This window comes from Rissa tridactyla, chromosome 6 (assembly GCF_028500815.1).
Source record: "Rissa tridactyla isolate bRisTri1 chromosome 6, bRisTri1.patW.cur.20221130, whole genome shotgun sequence".
NCBI classification, from domain to species: Eukaryota; Metazoa; Chordata; class Aves; order Charadriiformes; family Laridae; genus Rissa; species Rissa tridactyla.
In genome coordinates, this window is record NC_071471.1 from 12757812 (window position 1) to 12777733 (window position 19922).

The 19922-nt window shown below is 46.0% G+C and overlaps 2 protein-coding genes across 2 annotated transcripts; both read right to left on the bottom strand.

The window, feature by feature from the left end:
- Nucleotides 1-23: 23 nt before the first annotated feature.
- LIPH (lipase H) lies at nucleotides 24-14001 on the bottom strand. Its single transcript, XM_054206304.1, has 10 exons — nucleotides 13418-14001; nucleotides 9017-9384; nucleotides 8202-8310; nucleotides 7990-8091; nucleotides 7170-7259; nucleotides 5874-6041; nucleotides 4854-4949; nucleotides 3788-3899; nucleotides 2079-2252; nucleotides 24-313 (listed from the first exon to the last, which is right to left on the bottom strand). Exons 1-10 carry the CDS (start codon nucleotides 13467-13469, stop codon nucleotides 229-231), a joined length of 1356 nt encoding a protein of 451 aa, XP_054062279.1. The 5' UTR covers nucleotides 13470-14001; the 3' UTR covers nucleotides 24-228.
- A 1745-nt stretch (nucleotides 14002-15746) lies between these two features.
- Nucleotides 15747-19920, bottom strand: ANAPC13 (anaphase promoting complex subunit 13). The gene is made up of 4 exons (XM_054206303.1): nucleotides 19877-19920; nucleotides 19308-19414; nucleotides 18730-18855; nucleotides 15747-16211 (listed from the first exon to the last, which is right to left on the bottom strand). Exons 3-4 carry the CDS (start codon nucleotides 18826-18828, stop codon nucleotides 16086-16088), a joined length of 225 nt encoding a protein of 74 aa, XP_054062278.1. The 5' UTR covers nucleotides 18829-18855; nucleotides 19308-19414; nucleotides 19877-19920; the 3' UTR covers nucleotides 15747-16085.
- Between the last annotated feature and the right edge of the window lie 2 nt (nucleotides 19921-19922).

Below are 19922 nucleotides of genomic sequence, written 5' to 3' on the forward strand. Positions count from 1 at the left end.
ACGCACGACGACAACGGTTTTGGGTTGGTGTGGGTTTTTTTTTGTTTGTTTGTTTTTTGGTTTTTGGTTTTTTTTGGTCATTTCTGCAGCCCCGTTTATAAATCTCTGCCCTGACGGGAGGGCCGTGCCGTGGCTCTGCAGAAGGCGCTGAGCAGCCTTCAGGTGAGTTCCTTGTGAAAATGTCTGTTCACGTTCAGGCATAAGGTTCAGAAATAACACCTTCGCGTCTTAGCTCCTGCTCCAGCACGGGATGGGCTTGAAGGTTTTTTTGGTGTTCTCCGTCAGGACAAGGTCGTATCTGCACAGCTGCGGTCTGCATAAAAACACCCAACATGAGTCAAAAGTGAAAAACTTGTCTTTCTTGTGTCATGCCCCAGGCAATGCCCTGCAGGAGGCTTACGTAAAATAAATCATGCTCTCAAGACAAGTGACTTGAAGTCCACCTAAAGCGAGATGGACTTTGAGCCTTAGTGAGGTCAGAGATACCTTGAGCATGTGTTCATTCTGTTCTACTTTATCTTTTGCTTTGCCTCATAGAAAAAACAGCAAGCAAACGGAGGTATTGGCTACAGAGTTCAGGGTTCCCTTTAAGCCAGTCTGCACTGTCACGGCCACCAAAAGGGTAGTCCCTCCATCTCCCCTTGGCCACCTGTGTGCTCCTGCCGGTTCCCTGTGTCGGGATTAGGGATTTTAGGGATTGTGCTGCCACTTTGAGCTGAGAGCAGGCAGTGGGCTGGCTTAGAGCTAGCCCAGCCGAAAAACAGAGGAACTACTAGGGCTTTCACCAGGGGCCACATGAGCATCATCCCTGGCACCGGGAAGGAGAGAGAGCAGGACATCCCTCCCCGTGGCAGAGACTGATTACTTAACAGTGTTAAAATAGTCATGAAACTGTACTCATAGCCTCTGGCAGCCCCTCCTAGGGGAGAGTGTGCATCCTCTGGTGGAATGTTTGGGCATTTGCATCCAATTTTTAAAAGATTAAATGTGGATCTGGGGCTGGAAATGACTGTGGAGATGTAGGACAGGAGAAAGGGAGTGTCAGTGAGGGGGAGCTGTAGGACTTTGCTTATTAGACATGCACAATCTTTTCCATATTCTAAGACAAAGGTAAGGGTAGCAGACCTTCATGAGCTGCAAAGAAACATGTTCTGCACCTCTGTCCTTTTTTTGCTCCACCCTTCTCACTCTGTGATGCACAATCCTTGTTTTAGCCCAAATTTAAAGCATGTATGGCTTGATGTCCACATGCTGTCCTTGCACACAAGGTCAGCCTAAGAGATTCTGTACTTGGTGAGCTCGGGCAGAGATCCCCTCCTCCAAAGGTGCCCTAAAAATCGGGGAAGTTTAAGGGTAGGACCATAGAGCAGACAGAGGTTAACAAGGTTATAACATTTATCCCTGAATGTGTTTAAGAGTCGTTTAGATGTGGTGTTAGGGGATATGGTGTAGGGGAGAACTCTGTAGAGTGGGGTTGATGGTTGGACTTGATGATCCCAAGGGTCTTTTCTAACCTAAATGATTCTATGATTCCATGATTCTAAGGTGACTGAAGCAGCTGTAGAAATCTCATCAGCAAATGACCTGGTGGGTACCTCATGATGTGGGCGGTAGTCAGTGCTTTGGGGCACAGCAGTTCCCAGTTGTGGGAATTCCAGGAGCAAATTAATCTCCCTGTTTGACTGGACATAGAAATTGGGATATTTGGGGCTGGACATCTGTATTTCCCTGAGAGCTGCATGTACTTTCAGCCCAGAGTTCAGGCCTGGGCAGCTTCTCTGTAGCTACTCAAAGGTCATTTTCCTCACCAAAGGTTAAAATGTCAGGCCACGTCAGAGCCAGACGACTAATTACGTATTTTCAGTACAATAAGACAACCTCTATGTTCAGTTTCAGCTATGGGGTTTGTGTGCATGCACTAAAGGCAGAATTTATTCGCAAGATATGTATGCAAGAGTTATTAAATGTGAAATAAATATAATTCTTCTGGATGAACTCAGCCAGGCTGGGCATCTGGGAGATTCGTTTACTTCTGTCGAGTTTGCAACAACAGAAATGGTTTGTAAAACTCTGCTTACCTTTCTGGATTTGTAAGTGACCGGAACCTCATTTGGAGAATCCTGAGTTTGAATTTTGGGCCAATGACAGATCCTGTGGAAAATGTCAAGGAAATTCTTTCTACATTTTCAAAGTGCTTGTTGAATCCAATTAGCAAAGTGATTTGGTTGTACTGCTGAAAGGCTGCAGCTTCTCTAAAGATAAAGCAGACAAAGTGTCAGTCACCGAGGGAATAGCACCATTTTTAATATATTCAGTATAATATTAGAAACGGTGCTAGGGGAGGAGGAGGACTGAATTTATGATTAGTTTCTGGTTTACAGGAAATGGGTGTGGATTCAGGTTTCCAGGTGTGAACCTGCTCAGCCACTTCTGCACTCTGTTATTTGGGGTGGGAGTGGGGACGCCAAGGTCTGATGCTGTTTCCTCTGGTCCCAAAGCAGAATCCTCACAGTGGTTTTGTTTTGAACCCAAGTGCACTGGACCCAGGTGATGTTCATACCTGGCTGGCTGTGTGGACCTCAGCACCAAGTCACCCCTGGAGGTTGCAGAATAGGTTGGCATACATAAAAATCTGTTTGTAACAACGCCGCATGTCTAAGCTCTATAGATGGAAGACTGTACCTTGGGGGTATTAGTGCCCCTAACTACATTTCTGATAGTTCTCTTCTGGCAAATGCAGCAGAAGCGTCTGTAAAACAATGCAGCGTTGTCTGGAATTAATGGGGAGTAATCCACCTTCTCAGGATAGGAAAACAGCACAGCCATGAAGTCTCGCAGGGCTGAGGTTTGACCTTTTTGGCAGAATGGTCAGTCCCACTTTGAGATATGCATGAAAACTGCACCTGTCTTGGGGCAAAAGTCGCAGAGCTGCTCACAAGAACACTGTGGCCACATGACACGTGCTTTATATAGCTGGTTGTATGGCCATAGCTTAAGGTTTCCCTTATAAAGGTGAAGTCTGCAGATGTGACTGGACGTGTATCCCGGTTGCAACATTCAAAATGACTGGCCTTGTTTAGAAGTTTTAGGAGGCCTGACAAATAGGGCAAGTTTTAACCTGTCAAAGGTGTCTACAACATGTGCGTGTGTGACTGTGCTGCCTGGTGGGCTGTCAAGCGCTCCGCAGAGCAGGGGCATCCTGTTGTGCAGCCCCAGGGAGCTATGCAGATTGCTCCCGAGAAAACAGATACGGCTGGGAGAGTATGCAGTTAGAAACATTTGGGAAAACTAGTTGAGCAGGACTTGTTTGGCTGAAGTGTGTTAAGATCAATCAGGAATTTGCTTGTCCCCATAAGCACCAGTCATTAATTTGCCTCTCCAAGTGGAATGAATTGATTTGGGTGTTACATATTCAGGCCCAGGTTCATCCCAGCAGTCTTGGGCACCCGGAGCTGGACTGGAACACTCCCAGGAAAGGGAAGGAAAGAGGGGGAGCTGTGTTTTTCCACCTTCTTTAGTGGAAGCCTAGGACAGCCATGCCGCTGACTGGAATTGTCCACTTCAGTCATGAAGGTGACTGAGAAGGGTCTGAACCAAAGAGCTGGGCCGTCAGCTGGTGTGCACTGGGGGAGTCTGTGAAAATTGCATAGGGCCAGGAAAGCCCTAAGGCATGTACACTATCAACTATCAGCAGAGAAATTAGAGGAGGAAATCTTACCTCCTCCCAGGCACAGTTGTACCAAGTGATTTGCTAACATTTACAGATGATCAGATCGGTAAGACTTACGGATTAACTTTAGATTCTGCCTCCTTCCCAGTTTCATCAGCTAGTACAATGCTGAAGGTGCCTCTTCTGGTGTCTTTGTTCCACGTAATGATATCCACAAGGTAGTGATAAACTGCAGTGAGAGTGAGCGCGGTTAGACTCTGCACGCTCTGCTCTCAGCCCGGCTGTGTGCATCTCTGGGAGCTGAACTGCAGCTGGAGGACATCTTTCTCCCACTTGCTCATCTGACACAACCCGTTCAATTTATCGCAAAAATCTCTTTCTCCTTCCTTTGCAGAGATTCCTAACAGCAATATTAAGAGATGTCTGGGAAAGCACTACAGCAAGGGTTACACAACTGGCACGCAAGGGGGTCTCTCTGTGGCTTTCAGCATGCCGCCTTTCACTCCCTGCCTTCCCTGTTCATTTTCAGATTGGCTTTTCTTTTTTCTGTCCACCTCTCATCCCTTTCGTTTCTGATCCCAGCATCTATCATTTGTCTTCTCTGTCATGGAGCAGAATCGTCCGCTCTTTACTCACTGAATTCACTTGCTGACCAGCACTGGAGCCCAGGCCATAATCGCTGCCCATGGCTCGGTATGTTGGTAATCACCAGGGTGAAACCTTTTTTCACCAATTCCCCCTCTCCTGGGCCCCTTCCCTGCGCCTTTCACTTTTGTCCAGGGTAGCTTTTTAACCTGCTCAGCTCAGAGCAGGTCTTTGACTCTCATTGTTCCCACACACCTCTTACTTGCATGCAAGAGCGGTGTGTTGTTTTGAAACACGGTTTAGGAACTACCCTTTTATGTTTCATTTGCATGTTCTCAACAAATTTCCTAGCAGCGTAAGCAAGATGAGCCTGTTTTTGTGCATCTCTAGCGAGTAGCTGGCTTTCACAGCACCAGGCGGGTTTGCAGATAAGGAATGTAATGGCAAGACTGCAGATGGACACAGTTCTATCCGGCAGCCACTGGCTTTTTCTAAAATGCTGGCTATGATGCCAATACCAGCTAACCATCTCTGCTGGGCTGTTGCAGAAGGAGGCAACGCGCAAAGAAAAATCATCTCAGAAATCTTAGTCACTTACTGCAAAATGGCTCTTCGTCCGCTGTATCAAAAAACATACTTGTCACTGGATGGCTCTGTTGTGTTAAATAGCTTTTCCACTTATGGGCATAATAGCCTATAGACGACAGTTTGAAAATGAAACAGAGTTACTAGACAGGTATATAAGCAATGAAATTGCTGAAAATAACAAGCAAATACTTAAGAAATAGTGTATTGCTTGCCAGCTGCAAGGTAGTACTGTGACACATCCTTCCGTACTCTGTAGACTTATACCAGGGCTTAATTTTATTTGTGTAACTAAAGCCAACTGAGCATCTAAATACGCCTGGTTACTGTTTAAGGCTTATTTTAAGCTTCATCTTTTTCCGCATCTGATATCCATGGTCAAGAAGGATTGCATTTTGCAGCGCAGAATGAAAATCATCCCCTTAGCTTTGCAAGTTCATTTCTGGAAGAATCAGGTTTTTTAGCATCAATGTTTCAGAAATGGCAGCCTGCAGCTGGGCTGTCACATCCAGGCTGGGACACCTCTGTGGGTAAGTTACCAAAAACCCCAGACTACCCTTTGTTCACCCCTCTGCCATTCCTTTTAGAGTCAAGAGGTGTTTGTAGTGCTGAAAATTTCTTAGAAAAGATTCTGTTTTAGCAAGAACATGGCCCTATCCCTCAAACTCTGGAACTAATGGACTTTATTAATTGTTTCTGTGACTTTATTGTAAAGATCCCAAGTCTTGTTTTGGTTTTTCTAGTTCTGGATCCTTTACGTGTGGATTTCTGTTCTAGATCATAACGTGATGTGACAGTACAAAGAGCAGGAAAATTTCTCAGGCCTGTTTTACCCTCAGCAAAGGCTTGTACCTCTGCAGAAGTCAAGGAGGGACTCAAAAACCTCAGTGGAAATAACCTACATGCTTTTGCAAAGCACCGTGTTGTGTTAATCCTTTAGCAAAACATTTGTCACGCACCAAGTTAGAGTAATGATGGGCAACTCTGTCAGACACGTGTATTCAGGATGCATTGGCATTCCCTGGATCCTTACCTACGGTGGGGCATGGCATAGGCCAAAAAGTTTCGCAGCTGGTACATTTGCCATTCCTGTAACTTCTGTAGGAGTCACACGGGTACGCGGTGATATCGCAGCTCTGCTTCAGGGATGACAGGAACAGGAAAACAGACCTCTGGTGGTCACACTTAAAATACTGCAATCCTTAACCATACACAGGGAAGAAATATTTTGTTAGCAATCCTCGTGCTTCAGCAAAACGGCATTAATGCGCTAGCAAAAAAGGACACACCAGCGGACGGTCACTGGCCAGTCTGAACACAACAGGTTGAACTGGGGAGCACTGGGCTGTGGCTGAACAGTAAGTGGGCGCTAGCCTCTCCCTTTGAGTGCACTCAGCTCTGCCCGTGTCTGCTTTACTTTTCTTCTTGACTTTTTTGGTTTTAAAAACATTTATGTTCATTTTGTTACTGTGTTACTGCAGTTCCAGAGGATCCAGCTATGGATCCTACTCTTTCTGAGGTGTTCTCCTCTGAGCTCAGGCCTGACAGCTGGATATTGGTTTGTTGGTTTTTTTTGCACATGGCCTTCTATTTTGGTGTAAAAAACTCTTTAGAAAGACATAACTAATCAAATGAGTTGCTGCATGAGCAGCAAAAACCTCATTTCATATGGATTTTTGTTTCAGGCTGGTTTCCTATGTAGATTCTCTTGGGTCTGATACGGGTTGAATTCATGTTATTGCCTTTCCTTCTGTAAGGTATCTTCTTCACCCAGCTTTCACAAAACCAATTCTGCTGCCTGGTTGGAAAGGAAAAAAGCTTTCTTGCATTCAGGACTAGGGCTCTACCTGCCAGACTGCACTGTTGGTCCCTGCCAAGAAAGGCGCATTGGATTCGGTATAACAGCCTACCCCACACTCATCTTCAACCTGTTTGCTCAACAGGTTCTTGCCATTGCTGTTCCTTGGGGTTTTGTGTGTGTTCTAAGTAATTAAAAAAAAAAAAAAAATCCCACAGGTTTTCTAAATGTAGTCACAAAATGGAGGACAAATCTACCTGATGACTTTTTGCTTGGAAAATTAATCCCGTTTGCATTTGTGACAGAGAGCAGAGGGATCACCCCTGACTCATGTGTCTGCCTGGTGCACATCAACTGAACTGTTACATCGGTGTGCCGCATCAGCGCTGGGAAGAGACTGCTGTCATGGCTTTCCCAGAATGTAGTTTTCCTGTATTGTCTAAGCAGTGATGATGTTTCTCTGGCCTTCTCCTCTTTTCTGATTGGAAACATTTTGTCAGCGTCTGTGCAATTCAAGGCAGAATTAATTACCAGAAAATATTGTCAGTGGACAGCCAGGCTGGTCGGTCCCGCCGTTAGGGTAGAAGTCTATGTGGCCTAGTGCTTCTGCGTAACCTAGTCCTGACAAAAGAAAATATAAGAGGTGAGGGAATATTAAATCGTAAAAGGCAGAAGAAAGAAACATAAGAAACTAACTGGAAAAAATAATCGTTACTTAGCTCTAGGAGGCCTGCCTGTGCAGGAATATTAATGTCATTCATCTCTTTAGGCAGCAGGCCAAATGGTTGTGACCCAGCTGTGTCATTTTAGCAATGGTATCAAGTACCTAAAATAAGTCTGTGTGCGTGACAGTACAAAATTTGTCTTTTTGTGTCACTGCCTACAGGAGAGAAAAAGGGATGTGAAGCACTGGGTCTTGCTGTGCTGCTGAAGTCCGAGTTCTTGGAGGGACTGGGAGAAGACGAGAGGCAGCAACGATGTGGGAAAGCTGGGGGCAGGATGCCAGTGGGAGCAGAGCTGGCCTGGCTGGCAGATGTGAAGATGTGCTGTCCACCGGCTGGGAAAGGAGAGGGCTGAGGGAGATGCCAGATTTGCCCCAGAGGAGGCTTTAGCCCACGGAAGGTGGGGCGAAGACTGGAAGCATCAAGCCACAGGGCTGGGGATAACTGATGTGCTGTGCATTGAGGTGTGTGACTAGCTTTTGAGATGCTGCGTGCTCGGCAGCAGGCTGACCCTGCAGTGTGACCCTAGTGTGGAACTGCTCTGGCAGGACTGGGTGCTGCCGCTTTCCTGTGCTCCCCGTCAGTCTCTAGGTTTCCTCGTATTGGTGAAGAGGAGAAATGTCACATACCGTCAGTGTCCGAGTGAATGACGTCAACAAACTGTGCGTCTGTAGGATCCAGTCTCTCGCTGGGCGGCTTTCCTCTGTACAAGGGGCCTGCCGGGTCAAGGCCTGCAACCCAAAACCATGTGTGTGGCATCACTTCAGTACTGTGCGGCTCACTCCACTCATGGGGGACAGCTGTCCTCGAAGCAAAAGGACTGACGGGAGGAAGGGCTTACCTGTGATTCTTCCAAGTGTACCATCAAACATCTGTCCCACAAAGCCAGAGATGTGTGCTCCCAGGCTCACTCCTATCATGTGCAAGGAGTCAAGTGATGCTCCATCAAGCTGAGATTTAAAAGTACTTGTGGTCACAGATTTTAGGCACATGAAAGGCATAAAAATATCAGGAGGAGGAACGTAAATGCATCTCCCTACTTTTCCCACATTTTCCCTTGGTGTGTTCCGCTCCGTGTAAATATTTCCCCTTTGATAGTGCCACAGTACAACCAGCACTTGTGTTGGAGGCCCATATCTGAGAGAGCTGCGATGTTCAGGCAATGGTTGTATTTTTCTGGGGCAGTGACTACAAGTGTGGACAGACAGTGCGGACAGGAATGGGTATTCATGGGCCCCATGAGTACAACTCCAGTGTCCACATGTGGTTCCTGCAAGGCATTAGCAGACACAACGATCCTAATGATCCAGTGTCATCATTGCCTGTGCAACAGCTTCAAGGAACTGTGAACTGTAGCTGATCCCCATAAGCTGACTTTTGTACATCCAGAAGGTGGAAATAGAATTTCTGTGTATGGGAAAACGTATCGGTAGAACTTTGTATCCAGAAATGTAGAGACTTAGAGTGTAAACTGAATATTGCAACAAAATACCATCATACCAAGTCCAAGGGTAGATTTTGGCACTGCATTATAGCTGCATTTCCAAAAATGAATGCATTCCTTTTTAGGAGTTCCTTCTCCTAGACAACATTTCCTTTCTGCCCTTTATATACTGTGCATTAATGACTATATCATAGTGTGAACATTCAACTTACCAACATTTCATCAATAAGTTTCTTCAGAATCTCAGCAACTTTCTTGCAGTTTCGGGAAGCATTACTATAGATGAGAGTTGTTGCCCCCTGGTTCCAGTCCACAAGGATGACGTTCATGTCCTCTACAGAAAGCAGCAGATGTACCAAGTTAGGGATCCAGACAGGGGCAGAGCCTGTGAGTCGGTATCCGTGGATGATGAAAGTAGTTTTCTTGGTCACATCTAGATACTTGGAGGCTGTTGAATTGAGCTCTTCAGCACATTTTGGGTTCTGTCTGGTGTACAGCAGCAGCTTCACTTTCAGGTCTGTCCCTATCAAAGCGTTGCTGAAGCCAAGAGCTGTGAATGCAGGGCATGTCTCCCCGGGGTCTGAAAAGAGCACAGTGTGGCAATCCTGAGGTTAGCTCCAGTGCGTTTGCTCTCACCTTTTCTACCTGCCAGCCCTGCACAGGCACAGGTTGTGAGGTCTCTGAGCCGGGGCTGCTCCTTTCCTCTCCATCATGGTCATGACTGGAGTTACCCTGAAACTTAGGTTTTCTTGCTGTGTTGGAACTAAGACAGCAAGACTATGCTGCTTCTCGGAGCAGCATTGCCTGAAACGGCACAGTCCTGTTTCCACTAGCAGTTGGGAGCTGGCATGGACTTTCCCCAAAAATCCACTAGTGTGAGGAGGGTATTAGAGACTGACAACTAGGATGGTTGCTCTATTGGTTTGAGAGCGCACACAGAGGCTCTGGGCAGGTTCTAGGGTAAAGGGATATCCTCGTGGTTCGTTTGCAACTCCAGTCTGGAGCTGACAAGCTGCAGAGGATCTTGCTGTTGTGAGGGGCAGCTCAATGCTTCATTTGTATTTGCAGATGCAGCCTGCTATTTCAGACTGCAAAATGGGACACCCTTTGACTGCCTGAGATACGCTACTGATATTGCCTTATACACAGCTGAAGAGCAACTGAATTTTGTGTAAGTGCTGCTTTATGGGATGGTCTCTGCCATTTGAAAGCCTGTCTTTGTTCCTTGCTTTTCCAGCAGAACACCAGCTGAGCCTTCAGAGTCCAATACAATCTCCAACAGGCCACTGGCAGGGAATAGAATAACTGTCTCCAGACAGACACCGCTTATGAGGGCCCTCCCAGGTTTTGTAGCCTCTTCCTGGCTCACAATCCTTTTCCTCAAATCCCCTTAATCTTATTGAAGAACCTTGTGGGAGAGAGTGTCTCTCTCACACGTGCACCCTGGGTTGCAATAATTGCTCAGGCTGCAGTTGCTAAAGAAATCTTCCCGATCTTTGTTGCTGAAAGGGCTGTGCAGTAGGTAGAATGGTTTAGAAAAGCTGCAGCTGTAAGCTAATTGTGCTCCAGCAAATCTCCAATACTCTGTGCATTTTAATCCCTAAATGATGAAACTCTCACAGTTTCTACGAGTAACTTTCCCTTTTCTCCTCCTATGGAAATCAAGAGCATGAGAGTGATATAAATGCTATGTGCCCAGCATATAAAATGATGTGCTCAGTTGCCATAGTTCTGCTAATTACTTTGTAGAAGCCCCAGGAGCTTCAGAAATAAAAGTTAATAGGCTAAAAGGATATTGCAGTTAAGTCCAACCGGATATTTTAAATTACTACCATAAATTCAGAAATAAATTTTAACATTTGAAATCCATGGAGTATAAAGCCTATGATAAAATATGAATAGCAGGACAGAAGTCGTGGAAAATGAGCCCTCAGCCAGAACATTGGTTGAAATCGGTGTCCTTTGAATAGAGGGTGTTCTATCTCTGTAATGCTTCAATGGGGGCTCCCAGGGGCAGTGGGACTCTGGGCCCTGCTTGCAAGGCTAAAGGTCACCTGGGTGGCTGTCTCCTGACCAGCTTGCTCTCACCTCATTCTTACAGTGCTCCAGAGAAACATCAGTAAGAGTTCTCCTCTGACACTGCTAACGTGGAGATCTCAAGGTAACAAGCAGAGAAAAGTTAGCATTTTTTGCTGGTACACACCAGCATACACAGTGATACTCAACGACTGTCCTCTAGGTGCTACTGCAACATAAAAAAATACAATTATCCTTAATTTTTACTAATAACTATAAATTGTTTTAGTTATTGTAGAGTGTTATTATATAGTATTATTAATCATCTTAACCGCCACTGAAGCTGTAGTAATACAGGTAGAAATGCCAGGCAAGAATTACTTCTATATGGTGCAAGATTGCACTGATTGCTTAATTTGTTTCTATATCTCCTGCATTGTGCTCAGACTTGCCCAGAGGAGCACTATGCTTGTCGACAGAACAGCCCAAACCTTCCAGTAAAGGAGAGCTTTTAAAAGAGCTGATCGGCATTTGCTAATACCTAAGACAGGAACTGTTTAAAAAGCCTTGTTATATCTGCACCAAGTCTGTTAGATTTGTTCTATTTTGATTAACTAAATCAGATCAGTGCTAATAGTGGGGGGAAACCTGCCAGCTTCTCTTCTGGCAGGCCGGTGCCTATCCCAGGCTCATCCACCATGTGTTACAAAAGCTGGCGCATGAGGACAGCCAGTTATCCTGGCTTTGCTCTTCATTCCGAGGAGCACAGCGAATCCTACCCAAATGGCTGGAAAACTCCAACAAGATCTCTCTTTGAAACTCCAACAAGATCTCTCTGATGGTGCAAGAGGCTTATTGAGATTAACTCTGTAAGCAAATAAGTGACGTGGAAACTCACAACCTGGCACTGTATTTAACCAGTGTCCAACAGACCACTTCCCTCGAGGAAAAGATGAATAGATGTGGCAATTAACCAGTGTCCCGTTAACTTGGCCATTAGCTTGCTGAGCAGCCTTGGGCAATTTGCTTTTGTCCCTCTGATCGGTTTTTCTGATGTGTAAAATAGGACGGCAAACAGCAGTTTCCTGGGTGAGGTGCTCTGACATCCCAGCACCTGCAGCAGGGTGGCATGCCAGTCTGTTTGCTACGTGGGAGCTGGACATCTTTTGTCTTGAGCTTGAGACCAGCCTCTGAGGTGCTATTGCAGCAGGAGGGGCATCTTCAGAATAACTTCGTTCTGAAGTTACATACATATATGTATGTTCTGAAGTCATATACACCCAGATACGAGTGTTGTGCCATGAGAATAGTCTCAGGCAGACTCCATGGTATTTACTGCAGTCAGTGCTACTAAAGGCCCTCATTCCTTTCTTGGAGACACTGTTTTGAGGCTTCTTCTTCCCAGGTGTTCATCCCATAGACAGGCAAGGTTTGCAATAAATTGCATTTTGGGGCTGTGATCTTGAGGCTGGCTGCATGAATAGAATAGCGTCTGAATTTCTTAACTCCGCCAGTCTGTCCTCTTGCAAAGTGAAGTTCCACCAGATTTTCACTTCAGTGGGTCAGTGGTCACTTGGTCACATCTGTAGTTGTCCTAGCTGTGGTCCTTGGGAGACTGTGTGGCCACGCAGAGCCCGTGAAGGGGGCTGCTCACCCACTCAACACCTTGCGTGGACCTCAGATAAGCTTCTGTGTCTGCCCGCAGTTTCACCGACGCTCAAAACACTGTCACCTTGCCTGGGCTTTTCACAGTGTGTTTCAACGGACCGGTCTTTATGCATCAAGGAGGCTTCAGCATTAAGCACACTTCACTACCACGCAGCAAATCTCAGCAGCAGGAGTGAAGATTTCCATCACTTTTCCACAGAGACAGTGTGCCCTCTACCTCTTAAACCGGTCTTTGGTGTCTCACTGTGTTTCCTTGGTGCCTTTTCACACAATTCTCTTTTTCCACTTATGACTACATTTCCTACAGCATATTTAACAAACTTAATTTAAGAAAAATGTGACCCCAAGATTACTCCAGAGAACCTGATGAAATACAAGTTAGCATTTATTATAATACTGTGTGGTTTTGGTTTTTTTTTTTTTTTTTAATCCTGTTTGTTTTCCCTACAAGGCAGAGCGCTGTAACTTGACTTGCTCCCGTGTGTATGCTAACACAAGGCAGTACATTTGTTTATTGCTACACAGGTTGATTCTTTATAGGGCTGTGAGGATATCAAATGAAGCTTATTGTTCATAAACGGTAATTCATCGTTCGCGTCTGTCATATAAGACGCTGCTGAAAAGAAATCATTCTTCTCTGAAGATTTCAAATAACATTTTCAGTGTCGATGGATAGTACTTATATAAGAGAAATGTTTGCAAAGTGAGGAAAAGATAATAAAAATGACTTCTGGTTTTACATTTGGAAGTCTTACAGCTGACTACATTCATGTAACCAGTATAATTTGCTTTGCCAAAATAAATAATGCTAGTGAAAACCCCTATGCAGTAACTATCATGCAGAAGGTAGATATATTCATGTTTCCGCAAAGCACAGAAAGCGTGTTATATTTGACAAAAACATTCAAAACAAACGGTGGAGTTCTTACCTGTTTTCACCCCATACAAAAGGTAGATGAACATGGCACACAGCCTCAGCATATGGACTTCCGCATGAAACTTCTACAGGCGAAAGATTTTAAGGTTCCCACAATTTCTTTGGCATGTGTCTGCTGTCACTGACAAGAGCTTGTTCTCGTTTTCTGCCAGTAACAGTAGGTGTGGTGAAAGGAGGAAGTTACCAGCCAAGAAATGAAGACCAGTCTTTAGTTATACAACTAAAGCTTCTTCTTAAAAAGGTGGGGCGCCTTCTATTCTACCAGGTTTCCTTATTTTAAATATAGTTTGCCCTGGGGAATGACTAATCAACAACATAATGGTTTGGTATCACGCTGTAAGCAGCAATTTGACTACACGTGTTGCAACTAATGAAATTTTTGCGTGTGTATTTGTCTTTTGTAAAGAATGTCAAAAGGCAGCAAAGAACGTAGGTGTCACTGCACGTCTGATAAGTATCTGGGCAGGGCCAGCACTCGGTTTCACAGGGCCCTACCTATTGGTAGCGTTCATGACAATCCCTACTCTCCCACGTCCCTTCAGCTCTCCCGAGCACCCGGTCGTCCTAATGCAGGAGGCGGATGCCCAGCGCCACGTCGTGACAAAGGGAGGGAACCAGTTCGAGTCAGTCTGCGTCTCCATCGGGCTGCCAAGCAACTGCTGCCTTGGATGACACTTGTACACCTGGCATCCCCACCACACTTTATCGCAGCCCTGCTGGAACCTTACGAATCCCACTGTAATCCAAGTAAAAAGGCTTTTTTTTTTTTCTTTTTTTCCCCTGCTGGACAGGAGTAAGAAGATGGCAGATGCAAAGGCAACTGTCAGGGGCGGGACAGGAAGTCTGAAATTGGAGCTGGAAGATTGTGGCAAAATTGGAAAGATGAGGGTGGTGGGGATGTAGAAGAGGGTTGTAAAGGGTGAGAGAGGGAAGAGGAAGAGAGAAGAGGGATGGCTGCTGGATTGAAGCTGTGTGGTATCTTTGCCTAATGTTTTCTTAGCAAATTCTTCTAACTTAAGTCAGGGAAAGGGAACATGGGGAGGATCAGAAACACCTCATTAAGCACAGACTCTGTTTTTTCCCCCGGTGATGATCCAGTGAGGAGCTGAACTATTACAGTTCCCAGCTGCATAGCTGTTTCTTTGGTCCATACTGTACGTATTAAGCTTTTTGACTTTGCTAATTCTTGGGTTAATCCTTAACTCTGCCTGCTGGCTGTCTGCAGCTCCTCCTTGTTCAGACAAGTGCGTGCTGCTTGTCTGGCGCAGGCACGGCTTGCCGCTCAGGCAGAGGCATGCACCCAGCAGCACACGTGGTTTTTTCACGAGCACCTCGAGCTCTCCCTCTGCATGCAGCTCCACAATCACGGTCTCACAGGACATGTGCTGTGCTGTGACTCCTTTTGGTAATCACACAGGGCAAAGTTGGGTTTTGTTATTTTGAAGAGGATAAACATTGAGGAAAGACGCCAAAAAACTTCTGCGGAGTCTGGAAGCTGCAAGCTCCAGGAAAGTGCTTTTTGTGATGCGATGGCACAAGAATAATTTGAAACATTGTTTTCCTTCCAGTTCCTTTCTCACCTCTACCAGTAATCCTAAACTCTGTCAAAATATTTTCTCCCTAGCAAGTTCTGCCAGTGGTGCGAAGGAATCGGTCCAACAGTGAAGCATGCATGATGAACAGAAGGCTTTTACCTATTGCAAAAGACGTTTGAGAATCAGAGATAAAATGAGACAAAGAAATCAAGAGGGCCTTGCCTATCTTCTCGGCATAAAAAGAAGTAACAATTTATTGCCTGAAGCTAAGCCCCACTTGTTCCTTTTCCCCATCACTTTCCTCAGATCTCTGTTTCCCACCTGAGACAGCACATCCAAGCAGCTCTTGTTTCAACAAGTGGTACACGGGGACTGGCGGATTCATCCCTCTAACTCTCCATCACCCCTCGAGAGAATGATTTTGAGTAACCACCATTTTAACATAAACTAGACTGTCTGTTTACAGTAAGCACATTGGCAATCATACCCAGGACGTCAGCACTGGAAATGCTGTCCAGCTCCACCATCGAATCCTGAGGAGTTCAAATAACCCCGTGTTTACAGATTACTTCCAGCTCTTGAATCCTGTTGACCAACCTTTCACACCTGCCCCATGCAACCTTCCTCAGCCGCACACTAGTTAAAGATGGTAACAGCTGACTTAGGGTTATTTGATTTTCGTACGCTGAACTCCAGCCACAGACTACACAGGAATACTTCTTGGGACATAAGCCTTCAGGGTCAGAAATGATCCCAGTGTGAGCTTGGAAATCAATAACAACTTGAGACAGTAAAAAATACTTCTTTTATCACAGGTAGAAAACATTTAAGATCAGAATTGACACCAACTTAAGAACAATTTAACAGAAGATATGAAATAATTTTCCGTAAGAGAAACATTCTGCGATTAGCTCTGAGGTGTCAGATAGCCATTGTTATTTCACACTTGTTATAGAAGGATTGTAAACTGTGTTTGGTCACTGTGAGTAGAACAATTGTTTGAATCCAAGCCTTTTTCAGAAACCTTGTTTCCTCCTTAGAGAAGTTTATGACAGTGATGGTCGGCTGAAAAATATTTTTTTATATTGCATTCATGCATCCACTGCATGAGATCTCACTGACTCACTAGTTTCCCGTGGGCGGAACGTTTTCATGGAGATACTGGAGAGCCAAATCTGTCCACTTCATTTCTTGCTCTTTTACAGACTCGGTTGTGCCACCATTGTCTTGCTCTGGTTCAGGAAGCTCATTCTGAGAACAAAACAGAGGTACAATGCATTCCACACATAATAGGCTTCCTGAAAGGAGTGGGTTACTAAGACTTCATATGGATAAATACAAAAATCCAGAAATGAGACCAGAGGGTGCATCTGAACAATACATATAATACATACTGATCCACTTAAAAATATTACTAAGCCCTGTTATGAGCAATAGTCTTTTCACATGAATATGGTGCTTAATCTGAAAGGTAAATTGGTTTTCCAGGACCCTGGGGCCTTACTACACACTCAGACTGCACATGCAGTGAAGAAGGAGAATATATAGCAAAAGCAAAATAAGTAAATAACAGTACGATGCAATGATTCCATTGCTTTTTTTGCAATGTGTTTCTTTTGCTGTTACCAAGAATACAGATACTGCATTTATTATAGCTGTTATTAAGACAACTGGTTCCGTAACATGTTACTTTCCTGTGGCAGGTGAGAAATCCTTCCTCCTTCCACGTGCTGAACTCAGGTGTGGCCGTGCACTATCAACAGTAGAAGTCAGAAACCCCTATGAGGTGCAACACAGAGCTGCTCATGACACAGTAAGAAGGAAGTATAGTTTAACGGAGATTTCATTTTCTCTCCTTTGATTATTCTCTGTGTTGCTGTATTGGTGCAGTCGCACAGAGTGTGTGTTATTCTGCCAGATACCATTTGGGCAAGAATTCAGAGTTCTAGATCTCTGGAAATCCCAGCATGAGCTAAGTAAAATTTTTCAGTTTTGAAACCAGCGTATGATTCAAGCCCATTTGAGTTCATAAGAATCTCTCGAGCGAGCACTGTATGGGATGCTCAGTACAGGCTCAAATGCCACTGTACAGCCATTCTGTTTGCTCCTTTGCAGTGCTGCTGAATAAGCCTCCTGTGAGTTTGTGCTGGTTTTTCTATGTGATCAGAGCCAATCCCATCCCTGGGGATCTTTCCATCTACAGCCAGGCCTGCCTTTCTATTGGTAGTTGATGAGGCTTCCTGCTGTGAGGCTGCCCTCTGTATGTGACTGTAAGTACCTCAAGAGATGGCTGGAAGGAAAGAAACAGTAATGTTTCTTGACTTGGACACAGGGTAAAGGCAAATGTCAGCAAGGAGGGAGTTTATAATAGTTGACCTGCCTAATAAAGGTTATCCCAAGCAAAGTGGGGTTTGGGCTCTCGTATCGGAGAATCACAGTTCTGCAAGATCATTCATAGAATCATAGAATTGTTAGGGTTGGAAGGGACCTTAAAGATCCTCTAGTTCCAACCCCCCTGCCATGGGCAGGGACACCTCCCACTAGATCAGGTTGCTCAGAGCCCCGTCCAGCCCGGCCCTGAACACCTCCAGGGATGGGGCTTCCACCACCTCTCTGGGCAACCTGTTCCAGTGTCTCACCACCCTCATGGTGAAGAACTTCTTCCTAACGTCCAGTCTGAATCATCCCATCTCTAGTTTTAATCCATTCCCTCTAGTCCTACCATTACCCGACATCCTGAAAAGTCCCTCACCAGCTTTCTTGTAGGCCCCCTTAAGATACTCTTCCTTTCCCTCAAGCCCAAATCTTGGCAGGAAAACCTGTGTGCCATATACATGGATTTTGGAGGTGTGTAGCTGCTCCTTGCCCTCTCTGAAAAGACAGTGGTGTGAGGACTAAAGCTTGAGCCATGTCACTGGTGATTTGGAAATGTCTCTGTCCTAGACAAAGCTAGCAGCCTGTCAGTCCCCACGATCTTAGCATGACTGCTTTGTCAGTGCTAGCCAGGATAAAGCTTGTATACCAGAAAGAACAAGGAAAGGGAAAATCCTCAGATACCTCTCACTTCCCTGGTAGTTTCAAAAAGGCTAAGGAAGGCGTCAGCATGGGGGATCTGAAGGTTCAGCTCTGGACTTTGTGGGTAGCTTTTCCCCAGCTGCACCTCTCTGGCCTCGTTAGCTGTACAACAAGCTGTGCGGAGGATGGACAGATAGCTGTCATGCGTTGGACGCAGCACTACGAGCAAGACTCCCACTGCAGGTTCACTACTGTCCTTGAACTGGCAACAGCAACAGTGTATTCAGAAAAGACTTATTAGGAAGACATTTGAAAAAATTTCATCTTCTTTTAATGGAATTTTAGAAAGTAGAAATAAAGTGTAACCAAGATTGCAACTGTCTGCGTGAGACTGATCCTCTCTGTTCTACAAATGAACTGGGAAGCCACTTCAAACACTAATAATACGAAGGGGAAGCATGGAGAAAGGACGGTTATACTTCTCCCTGCTGCCAAACCCAGAACTGTGTGATGGGAAGGGCACTCCAGTTCCAGGGAGATTTGGCAACTGGTCAGGGGAAGCGGGCAGAGAAACATCCACATCCTCATAAGCATGCTGGCATATAGGAGGGAAAAGGAGTGAGTCAGATCCATCCCAGGAACCTTTTGTACAAATTAACTGCACCACAAGCAATACTGCCTGTGCCATTTCATGGAAGGGGCTGTGATAAACACGCTGGTCTTAACTCAGATTGATAAGTAGCAATTCACCTACCAGAGGGATAGCCACATCTTCGTACGGCAATTTATCTTCCCTCCACGCATCATCGATCAAATCCAGGATCCTGCCGTCCCTTTGCACTTCGCTGTCCATCGTTGTAGCAGGCGAGTACAGCTAAATCTGTGACACAGAGCAGATACTGTTTCTAACATCTGTGTCCCCAGGCACATTGTTTGGGCTATGGGCTTGCTCCAGTTTTGATTCAATTTCTATTCAGCCTTAACTTTTAGGGAAAACCTTGATTTTCCTAATCTGCTCAAAACAGGGTTATAACCACTTCAGTAGGAGAACTACTTCATCTGAAAAGAACACTATCAAACCGAATGGCAGATTGATGAATTGCAGGCTGCCCAGAGAGGTGGTGGAGTCTCCTTCTCTGGAGACATTCCAAACCCACCTGGACGCGCTCCTGTCCAGCCTGCTCTGGGTGACCCTGCTTTGGTAGGAGGTTGGACTAGAGGATTTCCAAAGGTCCCATCCAACCCTGACCATCCTGTGATTCTGTGAGTATATAAAACTAGCCTGTTATTATTATTAATGATAGAGATTTACGTGTGTTTATAGCTACTGACCTTTAGCAGTCTCTTTAGATGAGCTTGCGGCCCACGGCTGCCCCGTCCCCTCCAGCTCTGCACAGAGCCGTTGTCGGCTGCCTCTTTGCTCTCAGCCCCTCGCCAGCCTAGAAGAGAGCCAGAATGAAGCGTTTAACGTCATGCAAAACGCTGCCCAGACCCTGAAGCCCAGCAAACTGGTAAAACAGGAGAAAGAGAAGACCTGCCTTCAACCCTCAGCTGCCGCATCCCATGCCAGGGGTTGGTTAATAAAAGCAACTGCCCTCCTCGATGCATCCCACCCCCGCAGGGCTGGAGACCACCGATATTTATTGCGAACCAAAGGGGGCTGGGGGGCTCTCGGTGAGGTGGAGGAGCCGCCTGGATCTACAGGCCTCCACAGCCCTTACCCCACCGGAGCTGCGGGGGCAGGCGGGCGAGGAACGGGCCCCAGCGCATCCCAGCCAGGGGAGGCGGCCCCTCGCCCCTCTCGGTGCCCCCCACCCCCGGGGGCGGCCCGTCCCCCCGCCGCTCCCAGTGCCCCCCCACCGGGGGACGCGGCCCGCTGCCCCCCTACCCTGCCCCCCTACCCTGCCCATCTCCGGGCGGCGGCCGCGGCGCCGGTAGTGCGCAGGC

Excerpts from the sequence above, each read along its gene's own strand:
- ANAPC13 (XM_054206303.1), bottom strand. The coding sequence starts at position 18,828 with ATGGACAGCGAAGTGCAAAGGGACGGCAGGATCCTGGATTTGATCGAT. Across the intron at positions 16,212-18,729 it reads AAGATGTGGCTATCCCTCTG|AATGAGCTTCCTGAACCAGA; the intron begins GTAGGTGAATTG and ends TTTTGTTCTCAG.
- LIPH (XM_054206304.1), bottom strand. The coding sequence starts at position 13,469 with ATGCTGAGGCTGTGTGCCATGTTCATCTACCTTTTGTATGGGGTGAAA. Across the intron at positions 9,385-13,417 it reads TTTGTATGGGGTGAAAACAG|ACCCCGGGGAGACATGCCCT; the intron begins GTAAGAACTCCA and ends TGCTCTTTTCAG. Across the intron at positions 6,042-7,169 it reads TCCACTGACAATATTTTCTG|GATTGCAGTATTTTAAGTGT; the intron begins GTAATTAATTCT and ends TGTATGGTTAAG.